Genomic DNA, 17,302 nt, shown 5'->3' on the forward strand with positions numbered 1-17,302 from the left:
CAACCTTTTTATCTTTTTTTTTTTTTTTTTAACCATGATGCATCTTTACCTGGTCCGGACCAATACCATGAGGTGGTATGACAACCCCTCTTGAGGCGGTAAAAACCCCTCAGCACCGGTGCATTCTAATGCATTTACCTATGCATTACCTTATGCATTACCTTATGCATTTCCTTGGCCAACTCAGCAGTTCCCAGTACTGCTATAAACTAACCTTATTGGGGCCTCTCCCCAATACCACTTTGCATCTGATCCTGCTGCACAGTCAATAAGTTCAGATGGCGTGAGCCCAACAGAGAGACAGACGTCCTCAGGGACAGTCCTCCTCCGATACCCCAATAGAGATTTCAAAAGGTCTCATACCTCTCATGTGGCGCCATGGGGTTCGAAGGGGAATGATCCGTAGTAGTTGTCTGTGGGTCCGTGGGCGTTGCCATCCCGGACAAGCCCCCAAATTGTCGAAGAAAAACTCAGTTCTCGCTTTTTGTTTGGGTGCAGCAAAATTAAATACTTTATTATTTCTCCAGTAATTACAATGGAGGGAGAGAGTGCCATAGGACACAGGGTCCTGGACAGGTCTCTCAACTGGTAAACAATCACAGCAAGCCTTTATACCTTTTACAGACAATTTCTAACAATAATACAGACAGTAAAAAGCAACAACTACATTTTGTTTATACATAGCAAAAAGGCTTATCTTATTTGTCTCAATCCTAAGAAAAGCAAGCCTGCATTTTGGTTAGTGATTGCAAGGTCGTAATAACTTTGTACACAGTTCCTGTCCTGTCGCCTCGCACTATCTTTGCTCCTACAAGTCTTACGTCATTAAGGTTACAGTATGGCCTGACTCTTGCTAACTAACATCCATTAAGATCTCTTTAAATCCTTGTTAATGATTTACTGGCTTCCACACTTCCTTACACCGTTTCACAGCAGAGTTACTCCAGATTTACACCCCCACATGGAATAGGAGAACTAAGAGCTTCTGTTCAGGTGGCGGTAACTGGACCTGGTTTACAATGGGGTGACTCTGGGGGCAGTGAGAGGAGAGTCTTCCCCCCAACCTGCACCCCCCAGGCTGATGATGGGTCCCTTGGGGGTGAAAGGTCTGATCTGGGTGCTGCTCCCCACCGAGCAGAGGGGGGCCAGGCAGGTGAACGACAGAGGAGCGGGGTGAGGGGCAGAGACCCAGAGGCCAGGAGACACACCCAGATCCGGCTGCAGGACTGTGCAGAGTCACCCCAGGGAGGGATCTGACCCACAGCCTGGGTACAGGAGAGGCCACGCTAACTCCTGGGGTGCCTGGGGGGCACTTGTTCACAGGGGTGGGGGAGTTCGGGTCTCTCGAGTGCCTGCGTCAGCTCTTGGCCAAGGTTGATCCATGATTCACGGCTTGCCGGCGCGGTGGGAGGGGACGGCGCTCACTGATAGTGGTCACCGCCCGGCTGTTGCCATCTGAGGGGGCAGCCTGGGGGTGGCGCGATACCCCGGCTCCTGCCGGCTACACGGGACCCCAGGGGCAGCAGCAGCAGCAAGCCCTGGGTAAAGTGTTGGAGTGTTATTATTGCAGTCCTGGGCTGACCCAGCAGGGGGCGCTGTGGGGAGCAGGGCGGGAGAGAGGACTGTGGGACACTTCGGGGGCAGGGGAGGACTGATTCCCTGCTAAGAGGGTTGCACAGGGGCTGGTGAGGGGAGCTGCTTGGGGAATCTGGCCATGTCCCTGGGGGGGTGGGGCAGAGGGTTCAGGGCCCCACGATTACGTCTCTCTGGGGAGAGTCACGGCAGCTCGTTGCCGGCAGGAAGGTTTGAAGGATTCTCCCTCCATTCCGGCCTGGCTGGTATTTGAGCAGCAGGGAGATTCCTGGGGGCTCTTTGTCCCTGCATCTGATGCTGCAGCAGGCTGCCGGTGTGTGTGAACATACATGTCTGTACCTCTGTGCCCATGCATGAGTGTGTGGCACACGTGTGTGTCCGTGCGTGGGTGTGGGCGCACCGGTATGTACATCGGTACTTGTTCACAGACATGAGCACACATCTGCATGTGTGTGTGCATGCCAGAGTGTGTGTGCATGTGGACACTAGTGTGTGCGGTGTGTGTGCCTGGCGTGCAGGGAAAATTATCCTGCTCAGGCACTATGGGGACTCGGGGGACAGTTGAGGGACCAGACCCAGCCCAGCATGGACCCTGGGGCTGTGGCCTTGGTATGGGGCTGTGGTGCCCCACAGTGGCTGAGGCTGTGCAGTGCTGCTCTGTGGACCCAAAGGTACGATGGGGGCGGGGGAAGGTGTTGGGGGGCTGTACTGGCCTTGGGGGTCAGGTCCCCTGTGCTCCAGTCTAGCACACCATGGTGGAGACTAAAAATTGCTGACAGGCATAATCTGAAATGAGTTTGACCCTCTTTCCAAGCTGCGCATCAGGACTCCTGGGATGAGGGGAGTGGGGTCTAAGGGTTACAGTGGGGAGTGGGAGCCAGGACTCCTGCGTTCTATCCCCAGCTCGGAGGGGAGGGGAGAGGGGTCTAGTGGTTAGAGCTGGGGTAGGCATCAGGACTCCTGGGTTCTATTCCTAGCTCTGCCCCCGCACCAATGGCCCATCTCAGAAGAAAGGCCTCCAAGGGGCCAAAGCCCTTCGTCCCGGGTGGGGTGGGGGGTGTCCCAGCAAGGCTGGGGCTGCCTGGGAACAGGCCCTGCTGCTGCCCCTGTTATAAAGAGCCCGAATAGCCAACACGTCCCCTCTCAGGGCAGGACGCCGGCTCGTGTTTTAACGGGGAGGGGACGTCACCCTCAGGGCCGACTGCCCTGGGATGCAGCAGCTTCTCCATCACGTGGAGTCACACAGACGGGCTGTCCCCTCTCAAGCTCTGCGCTAGCTCCATCCCCAGCTACGGGCTGGATGCAGGAACCCCTGGGTCAGTCTCTGGCCCGTGCAGTGCGAGAGGCCGGATCAGCCTGCTCCCGTCCTGGCCTTAGACTCTCTGAATTAATGGCTCGGCCTTCGTTCCCAGGGGACCTGTGATACCGTCACCTCCCCAGCCCCCTCGTCCTCCATGGAGTCTCCCCAGGGGAGATCGGCCGGAGCTGAATTTCAAAGCCGCGCCCCCTTTCTAGCTCCCGTCCTAGGAAAGCACAATGGGGTTCCCCAGCCCGCTGGGCTTCCCCTTTGCACAGCACCTCGGGCACTCGGCCCCCGGGTCCTTTATCACCTGGTTCTTCGCACCCGCGTGTGGTTAATGACTCAGAGCAACAGGCTACAAATAAACACCAGCAGGAGGGGGCGGATCTGAGGCGACACCTGAGTGAAAAGCAGATGAACAGCAGCCTGTGTTGTGCCCCATCCCCCGCTCGGTGCTTCCCCTTTCCAAGTGGGTTTGTCCACTGCATGGACGCACTGGGTGACCTTGGGTAAGTCATTACCCCTCACTGTGTCTCAGTTTCCCCATCCTCCCTGACAATGGGGGCTCCTGGTCTTTGTTGCTCATACACACAATAAAAGACCCAGTTGCCCTGAGCAAAAGTCCAGTTCCCAACTGGAACCAGTTAAAAATATGACCAGGGATCCCAGCTGGGGCTGATTTCCCAGAGCACCAGGTTTCTGCATTTTTAATTCCACCATCGGCAGGGCCCTGACTGGCCATTGGCCCGGGATTGGCAGGACTGGGGCGGCTGGGGGTGTGTGCAGCTGAGTGGCGGTTACCATCTGCCCATGGGGCCTCACCCTGTCTCTGCCTTCCAGGGCTCTGCATCGCCCTGTGCCTGTGGGGCACCGTGGCCCAGAATCCTGGCGTACAAGGTAAGACCGACTCCTCCTGGCTAACCTTCCCCAGCGCTCCCGGCTGCCCGGGGTCTCCAGCCTCCGCCCCCTCCAGTCCCTGTCCCTGGTGGGAGGAGAGCAGAGTCAGGGGTCTGGGGAGCCGGGAGCAGCCCCTTGGCGTGGGCGTCTTGGGGTGGGTTTATAGAGCATGGTGGGTGCGTGCAGGGGAGAGGAGAAGGCCCCTGTGTAGCCCTCCCCTTCCCTTCCCAGCCCCGTGGCCAGCAGAGAATAGACCCTGGGGCCCAGGGCTCTACACTGGGGGCTGGAGTGAGGGGCAGGTCCCCTTTGTAGCCAAGGGCCGGGTTACTGACCAGCCCAAATCAAACCCCTGATGGCTCAGACGTTAGAAGAGGCATTTGTAGGCGCCCTCCCCCGCCCTAAAATCAGGCTGAACTGAAACCTGGGACCCACGTGCCCAATTGGGGGGTGTTTGGGATCCAGACTCTGCGCCCCAAGTCGAGCTCTGCTGTGAATCCCAAGATGGGATTCAGGCAATTTCCCATTGACCCACTGGGGTCCCCCAGTGCTGCACCCACCCTGCTCCGTCTGCTCCCATCCCAAGCCCTGCAGCCGGCTGAGCTGCGCTGGGATCCTTCCCCTCACGCTGGTCAGAGGGACGGATCCCAGCGGAGCCCCAAACACGGGGCAGCTCAAGGATCCAGGAGCCCCCGTAGGCAGGTCACAATGTGAGTCATGGGAGGCAGCTCAGAATCCAAACTAGCCTCGCCCCCGATTCCACTCTCAGTCAATCCAGAGCAGAGCCGGGCAGGGATTTCCCAAGGAACCATTCTTTGCCAGAAAATGCCGATTCGGTTCAGAGGAATGTTTGGTTTTACTGGAAAAATTGCACAGGGGAGGGGGGAGATGAAATAATTTTCAAAATGAACAATTCCCGTGTTCTAGTTTGAAACGAGGTTTGGGTTTGAAACCGACGCTAACGAGAGTAATGACGAGAGCAACAAAAAGGAGAAAAATTGGGCGAGATTGAAAACGTTTCACGTGAAGCGATGCCCGGCTCCGGGGGCTCTGCCTGTCTGTGCCGGGGGCACCCTGGGGAGCCAAGGCCTCCTGTGCAGCCAAGGGCAACTTGTGGCCAGGCGGTGGATGGTGTCGGAGCTGGTTGCCAGGTGCCCAGTGACGAAAATCAGCGAATGGGGCGTGTGAAAGGAGTCGATCCCCCTGTGTGTGTGTGTGGCGGGGGGGGGGGGAGCCGCTCTGCACTGGCTGGCCCTGCCCAGCTGTTCCCGCCCCTGCAGGTGCCACTGGGGACTGCAACAGCCATATGCTGTGCCCAGCAAACGCCAAGTGTGTGAACAGCACCCACTGCACCTGCCTGGATGGATACCAGCCAAGGGGGAATCGCTTCTTCACCGACCCAACAGACACCTGTGACGGTAACGGGGCTCCCACGTTGTCCTGGGGGGCTGGGACAGAGCAGGGCATTAAGGGCCAGAGCAGCCGACTCCACTGACTCCAGGGCCTGCTGGGGGTGCTCAGCCCGGCTGGGGAAGGAGGGGGGGGGCAGCAGCTCGGGTGAGGGCCGCCCTCCTGGGGATCGAACCAGGGCCTCCAGAGTGAGCAGCAGGAGCCAGAAGTGTTGGGCTCTGTGAATGGGCACAGGGTGGGGGGGGCCCATCACACTGACCCATCTGAATCCCAGCCTGGGCCCTAATCAGCCCCTGGGTGTGCAGGGGCAGAGGGGCCCACGGCAGCACAATGGGGCAGCCCTGCCTGCAGGGGCGGCTCTAGGCTGTCTTTGGCAGCTTGCCTGCGGAAGGTCCCCAGTCCTGCGGATTCGACGGCCCGCCTGCAGGACCAGCGAACCCTCCGCAGGCAAGTGCCTGCCGCCCTTCCGGCGACTGGCAGAGGGCCCCCTGTGGCTTGCCGCCCCAGACACGCGCTTGGCATGCTGGTGCCTGGAGCCGCCCCTGTCTGGCTGTTCTCCCCCCTCCCCAGCCTGCAGGGATCCAAGGAGGGAGGGGGGCAGAGGAGAGGCAACTTGTCACCCCCCCCAACACAGAGGGAGCCTGAACCCCAAGGGGGACATCTCCCCACCCTCCCTTCACATAGAGGATCTGGGTGTTTGTGGGGCTGAACCCCCCGTACCTGGGACAGGAGGCTCGGGGGGGTGAGGGGGGGCTGTTTCCAACGCTCCAGCTCAGGGTCCCGGTCGCCTGGGTCCCATCACCCAGCTCAGTGCAGGGGCTGGGGAGTGATACGGGGAACGTCTCCCTGCCAGGACTGTACAGAGCGTCCCCTCTTGCATTACAGATATTAACGAGTGTCTGGGGCCGAGCCCACCAGACTGCGGACGCAACACACACTGCAACAACGTGCCTGGGAGTTACTCCTGCACCTGCAGGGATGGCTACGAGCCCAGCTCTGGGAAAGCCAAGTTCACACACGCGAGTGAGAACAGCTGCCAGGGTGAGCTCTCCCCTCCCCCCACCTGCTGAGACCTCCCTCTCCCCTGTACACACAAATGCTCGTTCCAGGCCTGGTGCTGCACTGAGGCTGCTGCCGGCTTTGGCAGTGGCCCGAGGCCGTCAGCGAGGCTGTGATGAGACGTGACCCTCGCCTGCTCCCACAGAGCATGGGGCCAGGCTCACCCCTGTGCCTGGCGCTTGGACAGGGAATAAACCCTTAGGGTTAGAAACAGACCCACGGAGCAAACTCCTTGTGCTGCAGAGATGCGCTGGGGAGGAGGGAGGGGACCCTCGCTGGCCCCAGCACGCAGCATCTGGGCTGCTGGTGCCCTGCTGAGCCTGGGAAGGGGCCCTGGGAACAGCTCTGGGAATTGGGCTAAAGCGTTCTTGACTTTGCCCCCCTCCCCTATTGCTTGAGCTTTGCTGGGGGCAGGCAGCCATGCTCTGCTCTGGCCTCTAGGGGGCACAGCTGCTAGTTCGAGGGACCCTCCCACTGCCCCAAGCTCCCTGCGTGGGCAGCGATGGGAGGGGCATGTGCTGTGACTGGCATTGCCAGCCCAGCCCCAGGCTGCCCTGAGGTCCCCGAGTTCCAGCAGTCTGGGGCGGGGACGTGGGGTTGGCGTTCGTCGGCTCCGTGTGCTGTCCCAGCTCTGGGCAGGTCGCCAGCCCGGCAGACCTCCAGCGAAGTGCCCAGACAGCCCCGAGTCGGGGCAATGGCCAAGGCTCTCGGCCAGGTTTATCGCCAATGCAGCCCGGTGCCAGCGCCCAGAGATGCCACAGGGACACGGCCACACGTCTGCCTCTGCCCATGGACCCCGACAGTTCCAGACTGAGACAAACCATCCGGGATAAACAACCGATGTCCCAGCTTGTGTGTCTCACAACATGCTTGTTACCCCCCTTGTGCCTTTCTCCTGCTGCTTCAGACAAAACATTCCCCACCCACCAAACCATCTGATCCTGCGCCAGGCTGGGGAATCTGGTGCTGGGATGTGGTTACACAGTCACTGTGTTGTAGCAATGCCGGCGATACCGGTGACGAGTTCGTGCAGCGGACGGTGAACTTGCCGGCAACCCTCTGCTTTGTGACAGTGTTGCCGGCTCAAAGGGCCCGAGGAGGAGCAACAGCGGGGTTCGTTGCCCGGTGTGTGTCGCACTAATTAACACACCAGGGTGGAGAAGCAAACCAAGTTTATTTGCGCTCAAAAAAGGTGCCAGGGAGAAAAAGCATTCTCAAATCCTGCACACCCGCGCGCAGATGGGGTCCCAGCATTTATACCTTAAGCTGTTTGTGTAAGCCTTTTGTTTTGTTTTCCCCCCACCCCTCCCTTCCCAACAGCAGTTACTTTAAACATTTCAGCGTGTTAGAAAAGTTCCCATTCGCATGCATATCTTTGGCCTTGTCGGCCCAGGCGCATGTAGACTTTTCTCCCCCTTCTCCCCCCACGTCTTACTGCTGCTTTTTGCTGTTTGAGCGAAGCTACAGCTGTTAGCTGTTTGCTAGAAAAGCTGACGGTTACACATTTTTATTAGCATCTTAGGCTGGTTAAAGTTCACAGCATGGAAGAACTTTGGTTCACTCAGGCCCAAAGACACAACTTTGGTTTACTTAGGCCTACGGACACCAACAACAGGGTGTGACTGGTGCCGGGGGGCAAACTGCAGAGTGGGGCCGACAAGCCCCCAAACTGCTGGTTATTTCTAATACTTAGATTCACCGAGCCAGCAACAAACCAGCGGCTCTGATACCGGCTGCTTCCCCAGAGCCAGAAACAGCTCCCGGCTCCTTTCCTAGTGTGGCTTCAAAGGCAGAATTTGGGTCATTTAGCCTGCAAGGTGCTTAACCCTTTCTGGCTCAGTGTCCCACAGGGCCGGACTTTTGCTCAGAGCATCACTTCTGCTGACTTTGGTTCTGGCCTTGTGCCAGGCCCCTGCTCCAGCCTCTCTCTGCTCCAGCTCCATGTCGCTTCCCCAGGGCTGTGCTGTGAGGGGCATGTGCTGGGACTGGCATTGCCAGCCCAGCCCCAGGCTTCCCTTAGACACCCTGGCTCCCAGCGGCATGGCGCAGGGACACACGGGCTGGCCAGCTCCGCGTCGCTCCCCCAGGGCAGGGAGTTTGCCCAGGGCACAGACCGAGAGGTCTCTCTGGACTCGCAGTGCAGTGCATTTGGAGACCCCTTTGCGTTGGTGAAGCTGGTGCATGCACCAATGCCAGTCCCCTGGCAGGGGATACCCACATGCTGGTGTCTCCACCAGGGGACGCTGGAAGCTGCCAGCTGCTAAATCGCTTTGTGCTGATCCCTGTCTGTGCTCCCTGAGCACCCCCCAGTCAGCAAAGCACATGCTTAGCTCCAGCCCTGCACAGCTACGCACTGAACTCGGCTCCAGCGGGTCTTAAGTGCATGGCTGAGCTCGTGACGACAATCCCAGGCATTTAAATAAATCAGATTCACTTAGAAAATCACAAGCTTTACAAAGACCAGTGAGCAAGGGGCAGTGTGTGGATTGAATTGAATTGAAAAGGGGCAAATTCAAAGCAGATACAAGGAAATACTCCTCCACCCGGGGCAGCATTAGTCTCTGGAACTCACTGCTACCGCGGCCAGGGGGCTGTGAATGTGTCGACTTTTAAAGAGGGACCGGCTGGTTCTATGGGGAATGACAATGCCTGGAGCTTTGCTAGTTAATGGGGAATAATTCTGGGAGGAAGGGAAAAGCTCCTACTTAACAACATAAGAACATAAGAACGGCCGTACCGGGTCAGACCAAAGGTCCATCTAGCCCAGTATCTGCCTACCGACAGTGGCCAATGCCAGGTGCCCCAGAGGGAGTGAACCTAACAGGCAATGATCAAGTGATCTCTCTCCATCCATCTCCATCCTCAGATGAACAGAGGCTAGGGATTTGAGGGCTTGAGTCGCCCTCTGACTATTAGAGACCAGGATGAGACTTTAATGGGGGCAGATTATCCCCCCGGCTGCTGCTGCGGGACTCTTACACCTTCCTCTGTAGCACCCGTCACAGACAGGATACCGGGGTAGATGGGCCTCAGGGCTGACCCAGGCTGGCAATGCCTGTGTGTTCCTCTGTGAATGGAACCTGAGGGGGATTTCTGCCAAGTCCCAGTGTTCCCACCCCTTAGGCAACTCAGCTTCAACCATGGACTCCTAAATCTCCCCAAATCTTGGTCCCATTGGGGCTTGGCCCATAGAGGCCACAGTGGCTGTTCTGGGGTCTGAAGGTCCCCTTCCCTCTGTTACGGTCACAGCACACGCACACAGTTAGAAACAAAGCGTCACATCCTCTCGCTGGCAGGCTGCAGCTCAACACGGAGTCATTCTTAGAATCCAGAACCGTAGCACACGAGGACCCCAAACAGAGAGAGACAAAGCAGGCTGCTCCTGAAGGCAGATGGGCACAACTAACCCCACTTTGCTCTAAGCTGGCTCTTTGGCAGACACACTGCTGAAAACCCCAGATCACGTGTTTGTCACCTGAACCCCCTAGCCCACAAGAAGGTCAGGAAGCCCCTTGCAGATGTAAAGTGAGAGCTTGTGATGCTAACGCAGTTTTCAATTCACCATATTCTCGAGTGGCCGTTCCGCTGCCAGAGCAGCCTAGAGTGGCCTGAGCATAGCTGAGAATCAGGCCTGTGATAGTTAAGCTCCCAGGGGCCTGGTCACCTGGGTCCCATCACCCAGCTCAGTACAGGTGGGTGATACAGGAACGTCCCCTGGCAGGACTGTACAGAGCGTCCCCTCTTGTGTTGCAGATATTGACGAGTGTCAGGGCCCGAGCCCGGCAGACTGCGGACCCCACGCAAACTGCACCAACGTGCCTGGGAGTTACTACTGCAGTGGGGACACCTGCCAGGGTGAGCTCTCCCCTGCCGCCACTGCACCCTGCTCAGTTGCGCCCCCCACCACACCCCTGGGCTCATTCCAGGCCTGGTGCTGCGCCAGAGGCTGCTGCCAGCTTCAGCAAAGGCACCGGATTCGCTCACCAGGGCTGTGATCAGCCATGACCCTCAACTGCTGCCCCAGCACTTGGGGGCCAGGATCTCCCCTGCCTCAGTGTTTGAATTTGGAATAAACCCCTAGGTTTGCAGGGAGGCTCTGGGGAGGCGGGTGGGGCCCTCGCTGTCCCCAGCACACAGAATCCAGGCTACTAGTGACCCTGAGCCTGGAAAGGGGCCTCATGGATGGTCCACGTACAGCACAGTGCGCTCTGCCCCCTATGGGCCTGGGGAGCAGGGAATAGCCCCAGCGCAGGGCACCCCGGCCACGCCCCCAATCTGCCCCCTCCCTCAGGGCTGGGAGCAGAGCCTTCTCCAGCCCCACACTGACAGGGAGCTCCCTGGATGGGAGGGTGTTTCCTAGGGGGCCATTATGCCCCCTTAGGCAGCCAGGGCGGCCTGACCGGAGAAGGGGCCGGGGCCTTCCAGGCCCTTGTTTGTGACGTTCAGCCGGTAGTTAGAGCTTGTGTCAAGTCCCAGCCGGCCGTTCCCATGGAAACCGCCCGTTACCCCCACGTTTGGGGGGCGCAGAGCACCGGGCCCGTAGCACTGGGAGAACTCAGGAGCCCATTGGTTCAAACGCTTCCACTGGCAGAGACCTCGCCCAGCCGTTCCTGCGCCAGCCCCAGGCCAAGTGGGATCACCCCAGCCAGTGCCCTGGGGCGGGTCTAGGCACAAGAAGAAATCAGCGCCACAGGGATCTCAGCCAGCGTCCCGGGGATTGTGCGGGGATAGCTGGTATCGGGAGCCGTGTGGAGAATCCCTAGGGCTTGTCCCCGGGGGGGGGTTGATGGCGATCGCTGTTCTCTTTGGAAGCGCACTGATTATTCCAGACCAGAGTGTCTGGACGGGGAGCGATTCCACAGGAGCTGTTACCCTCAATTTCCCCATGGACTTAAGCCCCTAGAGACACCCAGTCTCAGAGTTCCCTGCAATTCGGAGCGAGTTTGGAAGCCACGGGACACCCGTGTGCCTGAGGGAGGGGAGAGCTCTGGCCGCACCACCGAGAACCCAGCGCATGGCCCCCCTTCTCCAGCAGACAGAGCGTCGGAGCTGGGGAAAGCGCTTTGGAGCAGTGGCTGTGCTGTGGCTGGATGTGTGTACAGAGCCTGGCACCACGGGGTCCCGGCTGCAGCGCTACCCGCTATAAACATCCCAATGGCACCAGGACAGGATGGATAAGGACACTGGAAGCTCCGTTCCCATCCCGCATGGACTCTTGGAAGCCTTCGGGGGCGGAACCCGCTTGTACGTCGTTTCCGGAATAAAGCAGGTTCTGGAAACGCAGAGCCGCCTTGGTGCGGTCAGGAGAACCCGCGAGTGTCACAGGGTCGAGGGGCGGAGGAGGCAGCACTTGGCAGGATGCAGCCGGTAGGTTCTGACAGGTTCAGTCTGCCCCGGGAGCAGCTCAGCCTCTGAAGAGGCAAAACCATGGCACCGGCCAGGCTGAGACACAAGTAACGCTGGCACCTGCACAGTACAGACGGGATCAGAGCTGAGGCCCATCTAGCCTGGTATCCCGGCTCCAATGGATCAAAGCCAGATGCTGCAGAGGATGGTGGAAGAGCCCTGCAGTGGCAGCCGGGGGATAATCTGCCCTCACTTCCTGGTCTCTAAAACTCAGCTGGGCTGAAGCCCCACAGCAGGAGGTTTTCTCTCTCTTCCCAAACGTTTGTGCCTGTTAACTACGATCACTCTGGCTGTTCTCATCATCCATAGGAATGTCCAGTCGCTCCTGGAATCTTGCTAAATTCTTGGCCTCAGGGACTCCTGTGGTGGGGAGTTCCACCGGCTGATCGCACATTGTGTGAAACAGCCTTTCCTTGGCTCAGTTCCGAATTTCCCCTCTTCTCACTTCCCTGACTGGCCCTGGCTCTCGTGTTATGACTTGGGGAGAACAGAAGCTCCCCATCTCCCTTCTCTGTCCCCGTCAGTCATTTATAGACTCTTAACACGTCCCCTCTTACGTTCACTCTAAGGTGACAGTCCCAGTCTTTTCAGTCTCTCTCCGCAGAGGGTTTTTCCAGGCCCCTGATCATTCTCATTGCCTGTCTCTGAACCCCTCTGGTTCTGCACTGTCCTGTGTGCAAGGGGGTGCCCAGGGCAGCTCGTGGGTTGCAGAGGAGGTCACCCCATTGACTGATATCCAGGCATTAGACCAGCCCTCATGTTAGTCTCTATCTCCTTCCTCCAAAGCAGCTCCCCATTTGTCCCCTCCAAGGGCGGGCGGCTCATTCAGGCATTGCCGTCTGCACTGATATTGCGGCACTGGGCATCGCCAGATCCGCTTGGGAGCTTTAGCAAGCAGCAGGCGCGTGTCCTGGCAGGGCTGCGTTTCCTTTCCCAGCCAAAGCGGCTCATTCCGGACAATAGCCATTTGCTCCCGTTCGCTGACCCAGTCACTGAACTCCTGGCTCTAACCAGTCCCGTCTCCCCAGAGCACGGTGCATGTCGGATGCCTGGATTATCCCCCAGCAGCGTCCCACAGTGCCCAAGGTCCAGCTCCTAGATCAGTCTGGCCTAGCGCTTTCTCCCTCCTTGCAGACATTGACGAGTGCCAGTGAAACGCCACAATCTATGAGCTCCACGGGAACTGCATCAACATGCCAGGGCGTTACATGTGTAAATGCAGTTGCGGATTTGGGAAGAGTCAAAAGCCTTAAAGCCCCACCTCCTGGAGTCACGTGATTCCACTTTTGGCTAAAATCAAATGGATTTTTAAAAAAAAATCTTGTCATTTTTAAACCAATCTCGTGACATTTTTGCAGCCTGGCTCACGGTTTGGGGTTTTTATTGATTGCTTGGTGCTGGCGATGCTGTTAATGCACCGTCACTGAGCTGACCCGGGATCTCTGACACTAACCAGCATTCATGGATGGGGAAACTAACCAGGTTGCTCTGAGGTCTCGCTCTTTCTCTGCGCCACACGTGGGCAAAGTGTCTGTTCTGATTCCCAGCCTGTCTTACGAATTGGAAACTGAGCCCGGGGAGTGAAGGTCATCATGTCTCTTGCTGTGCTGCTTAATTCTACTGAGGCACGAGCGTAGGGCACTGGGGATGTCATTAGAAGCGGCAGCATCCCCCCAAACCTGCAGCTGCAATCAGAGCCCAAGATGCTCTTTCATAGCAGAGCTTGAGGTGGGGGAAGGTCAGGTCTTTGCAAAGCAAACTGGGCTGAGGACTCTGTGTTGGACAATCTTTAATACACCTTGGGCTCAAAAAGCCCATTAGTTTCTGGAACCCCATTAAGTGAACCTTCAGCAGCTGGTATCACAAAGGAACCAGCTTGGGTCATCAGGAGGAATCAAACCCAGGACTTGTCTGCTGAAAGCACACAGCTCAGCTGTTGGAGCTAAGGGAGTAACTCCATTAACCAGTCATTGTAGCAGGCTGTTATCTACTTATGGGAACCAGCCGCTAGACCAAGACAAACTTGCTCTCTCCTTGTTCCGTGGCTCAGCGGCATTCGCTAGGGGCTGGCACATACAAGCCCCCTCACAGGCATGGCATAGGGCTGTTGCCTTCCAAGAGGTTTAACAATGGAGCAAAAGCTGAATTTCCTGCCAAAGGAACAAGGGATTTTTTTCCAGCCCTGATGCACTCCCGGCCATGAGCCAGGAGACACAAAGCGCCTCTCAGTGAGGGGAGCAGAGGGTAGAATCTGCATGGTGAGGCAGGGGGAGACACATTCTTGGCCTTTTATGGCGGAAGCAAGTTGAAAGAGACAGGTCTAGTGGGTCAGGTGTGAGACTCTGAAGACTTGGGTTCTAGTCCCAGCTCTGTTCCTGCTACGTCTCCTTGGGCAATTCCCTGCCTCAGTTTTCTCTCCCACCTCTTGTCCATTTAGACTAGAAGCTCTTTATGGCCATGTGGGTGCAGCGCTCTGGGTGCTGCCTTTATGCAAATAACGACCGAGGGGAAGGGGCGTAGTGGGAAATAGGAAAACGCTGTCATGGGAAAGAGAGGGGGTAGAGTCTGGGAAAGAGCTGCTGGAACTCAGCCCAAGGGAAGGATCCGTGAGCGCTCTGGACTCTCCCTGCTGACTGACTTGTTTGCTGATGTCCAGATGAAGGGGATTTTAGCCACAAGGATTTCTGTGAGAAGCAGAAGCGTTATGGATAAATATCGAGGAGAGCTTAGCTTTCTTCTGTGGCTCTGCCCCTACTTCCTCAGGAAGGATCACTACCCATCTGTCCCCAGGGATGGTGACTGATAAGCCACTGCTGATCTGAACACCACAGGGAGTGAGCAGAACAGCTCTGCATGCTGATCCAAGCCTGCAAACCGGCTGACCCTTCAATTGTTCGGGTGGATAAATGTCTGTGATTTTATTGGCAAACTGTTTGCTCTGAAAAGTTGTCACTGAGGTTGTACAATTGGTTGCCTCAGTCCCATGGTCTTTCTCTGCTTCCTGATTGGATGGCTGAAATGTTGGGTTAATAAGCAGATGAATGTCGAATTCCAGCACTTGTTCCTGGCTGGGATTTCCGGGAGAATCGGTCATGGCCATTTCTGCAGCAGGTCAACTGCTTCCCCCAACCCATGGGAATGATGGACGATGCACCTGTCGCCACCAACTCAGTGCTGCTGTATGTGAAATGGTCACAAAGTGGGGACCAGAACCCCTGTGGTGTAAATTGGTGCAGCACCACTGACTTCAAGGGGTTCTCATCCCTTCTCTGCTTTTCCATCTCTCATTGCCCCAGACAGGGCTGCAGGCTCCCCAGGGGCTGACCAGAATGAGTGTGTCTCTGCACAAACAAGCCGGGTCCCTAGGTAGAAAACCCCACTCCCTGCACGGGGCGAGTGACCCCGCTGCACCATGGAGCCCCGACATCCCCCATGTATCCCCCTCTGCCCAGCAGCTGGCGCTACCCGCGTTGGCAGCCTGGCAGGTGCACGTCCCTCCAGTGTTTGGCTAGATCACGGCAGGGCTCTCTGTGCCCGGGCAGGGCGGGGCCCGTCTGTCAGATCAGACTCTCCACCATGGTGAAAGGCCCCAGGAGCCGGCGAGGGCAGTAAAGTCCCCTCCGTTTGGGGCCGGATTGGTGACCCGCTGGCTGGCAACTCCGACTGGGGCTATGCTGGGGGTCAGGCTGAGCTGGTCTCTTCTGGCTTTGGCTTCCACAGGCCGGATTGGCAGCGAGTGTCGAGCTGGCGTCATCCGTCCGAGGGCTCGGTGGATTCCCCCCGCAGGGCCCTGGGCCTGGGGGTCACAGCAGGGTCCGGGAAAGGACATTGGGCTGCTGCTCACTGCACGATGTTAGGAATAGGGGATCCCCTGGATCCAGCCAGCTTCCAAACAACCCGTTTACCAGCCGTGCAGGGCCTGGCCGCATGTCGGGGTCTGCGGGCTTCTGCCATAGACCCCCGTGAGCACAACCAGAGAGCAAAGAAACTAGTTTAAAGGGACACCATCCAATTCCCCTGCACTCCCCTGGGTGCAGCCCACCCACCCTTCTCCTAGTGCTCCAGGGGAGGGGAGGGGCTGGGTGTATCCCGAACGCGGAGGGGACCCATCGGGCTGGGGTCTAACGCTGAGCGTGGCGCCCCCTTCTGGTGACTAGCTCCAGTTCAGCGCCCCCTTTCTTCTCTTCCACCATTGCAGCGCCCGGAGTCGCGGCTGCCCCGTGTCTCGGCCGACCGGCCAGGTCACGCTGTGATCCCCATTCTGGGGGAGCCTTTCAAAGTCAGACCCCTCTGTCCTGTGCCTGCTAGTGAAACCCTTCCTCTGGGGCTCCTAGCCCCACCTCGGGGCTTCCTAGCCCCCCTCGCCTCAGGCCCCCACCTCTGGGCCCAGCCCTCGGGCTGTAGAGAAGCCCCACCTGCCCCCTCCCAGGCGAGCTTCCTTCTAGCCAGCGCCCTGCACGCAGCCTGAGTCACTTCCCCTTTGCAGCTTAACTGGCTGATCGGCCCCCCCTTAACCCCCCTCTGTCAGGGCTGGTGCAGGGAGGGGATCGCAGGGTCCTGGTCTGGAAAAGGTTGGGCCCCCGATCTGGGGGGTGGGGGAGGGGTTGTGCCGCAGGGATTGGGGCCCTGCACGTAGCAGGGAAGAAAGGAGAATAGAATGGGGGGGGAGGGTAGATGGAGCAGACAGACTGACCGACAGATCACGTCCCCTGCAATGGGGGGTGGGGGTGTCTCCATGGTCATTTTCCCCTCGTGAGCCCCCAGCCCTGCTGTGTGTGACACCCCCACACACACTTTCCCCTCTCAGACATCGACGAGTGTAACAAGACCCCAGATATCTGCAGCCCCAACGTCACGTGTATCAACACCATCGGGAGCTACTGGTGTGAGTGCCGGGCCGGCTACGTCCCCTCCAACAGGAACACGACCCTGTGCCAAGGTGGGTCCTGCCGCGGGGGGCACGGAGGGGACACCTGGGGGCTGGGCAGGGCCTGGGGTTACACAGGCAGACGTCTTGCCCGAGGGGGCAGTGAGCTGGGAACTGGTCTGGGACGCTGCGCCAGCCCCCCTGCCCCCCATGGACGGGGTCCCTCTGGGTCTCAGCCCTGGCCAGGGAGGGCTCAGCCTCAAGGCTGTCACCTCCCACAGCCCAGCCTGTCCGTCCACTGGGGTGTTTCCGGTTGTCTCAGAGCCACAGGCACCAGCGAGCCCAGGTCTGGCTCTGGGAGCGGAGCAGGGCCAGGCCGGGGAGGGGTGAGCAGGGCAGCCCGGGCCGGGCGTCTCCCCCCCCAGCAGTGCCTGTATTCCTGCTGCACGGCTGGATTCTCTGCCCTGGGAAGAGGCAGCAGGGGGCGCAGTCTGTGCCTAGGGGCCACTAGGGGCTCCCTGCTGGATTCACCCCCTGCCTCCAACACATCCCAGAACCATCCACAGCTGGGGGGAGAGGGCTGAGGGGAGATACGGCTGGGATGATTCCACAGCCCCCGCCCCACCCCACTGCGGCTCAGTCCCCCCAGGACGGGGTTCGGGAGGGATCCTTTCACAGAGATCGGTTTGCAGGCAGAGGATGGGCAGAAGGGGCTGCACACATGTGTGGGGCTGAATGCAGGGCCTCCCAGATGGGGGCCAAGTGAGGCAATT

General features: G+C 58.6%; 1 protein-coding gene across 1 annotated transcript in view; it reads left to right on the top strand.

Annotated features, from left to right (window-relative positions):
* LOC120391380 (adhesion G protein-coupled receptor E2-like) overlaps window positions 1-17,302 on the top strand; it is a 101,104-nt gene that overhangs the window by 70,894 nt on the left and 12,908 nt on the right. The window contains exons 3-5 of the mRNA XM_039515019.1: window positions 5,068-5,205; window positions 6,083-6,238; window positions 16,470-16,601. Coding sequence (XP_039370953.1) covers window positions 5,068-5,205; window positions 6,083-6,238; window positions 16,470-16,601 — 426 coding nt within the window. The remainder of the gene's footprint in view (window positions 1-5,067; window positions 5,206-6,082; window positions 6,239-16,469; window positions 16,602-17,302) is intronic.

Source organism: Mauremys reevesii, linkage group 25 (genome assembly GCF_016161935.1).
Source record: "Mauremys reevesii isolate NIE-2019 linkage group 25, ASM1616193v1, whole genome shotgun sequence".
NCBI classification, from domain to species: Eukaryota; Metazoa; Chordata; order Testudines; family Geoemydidae; genus Mauremys; species Mauremys reevesii.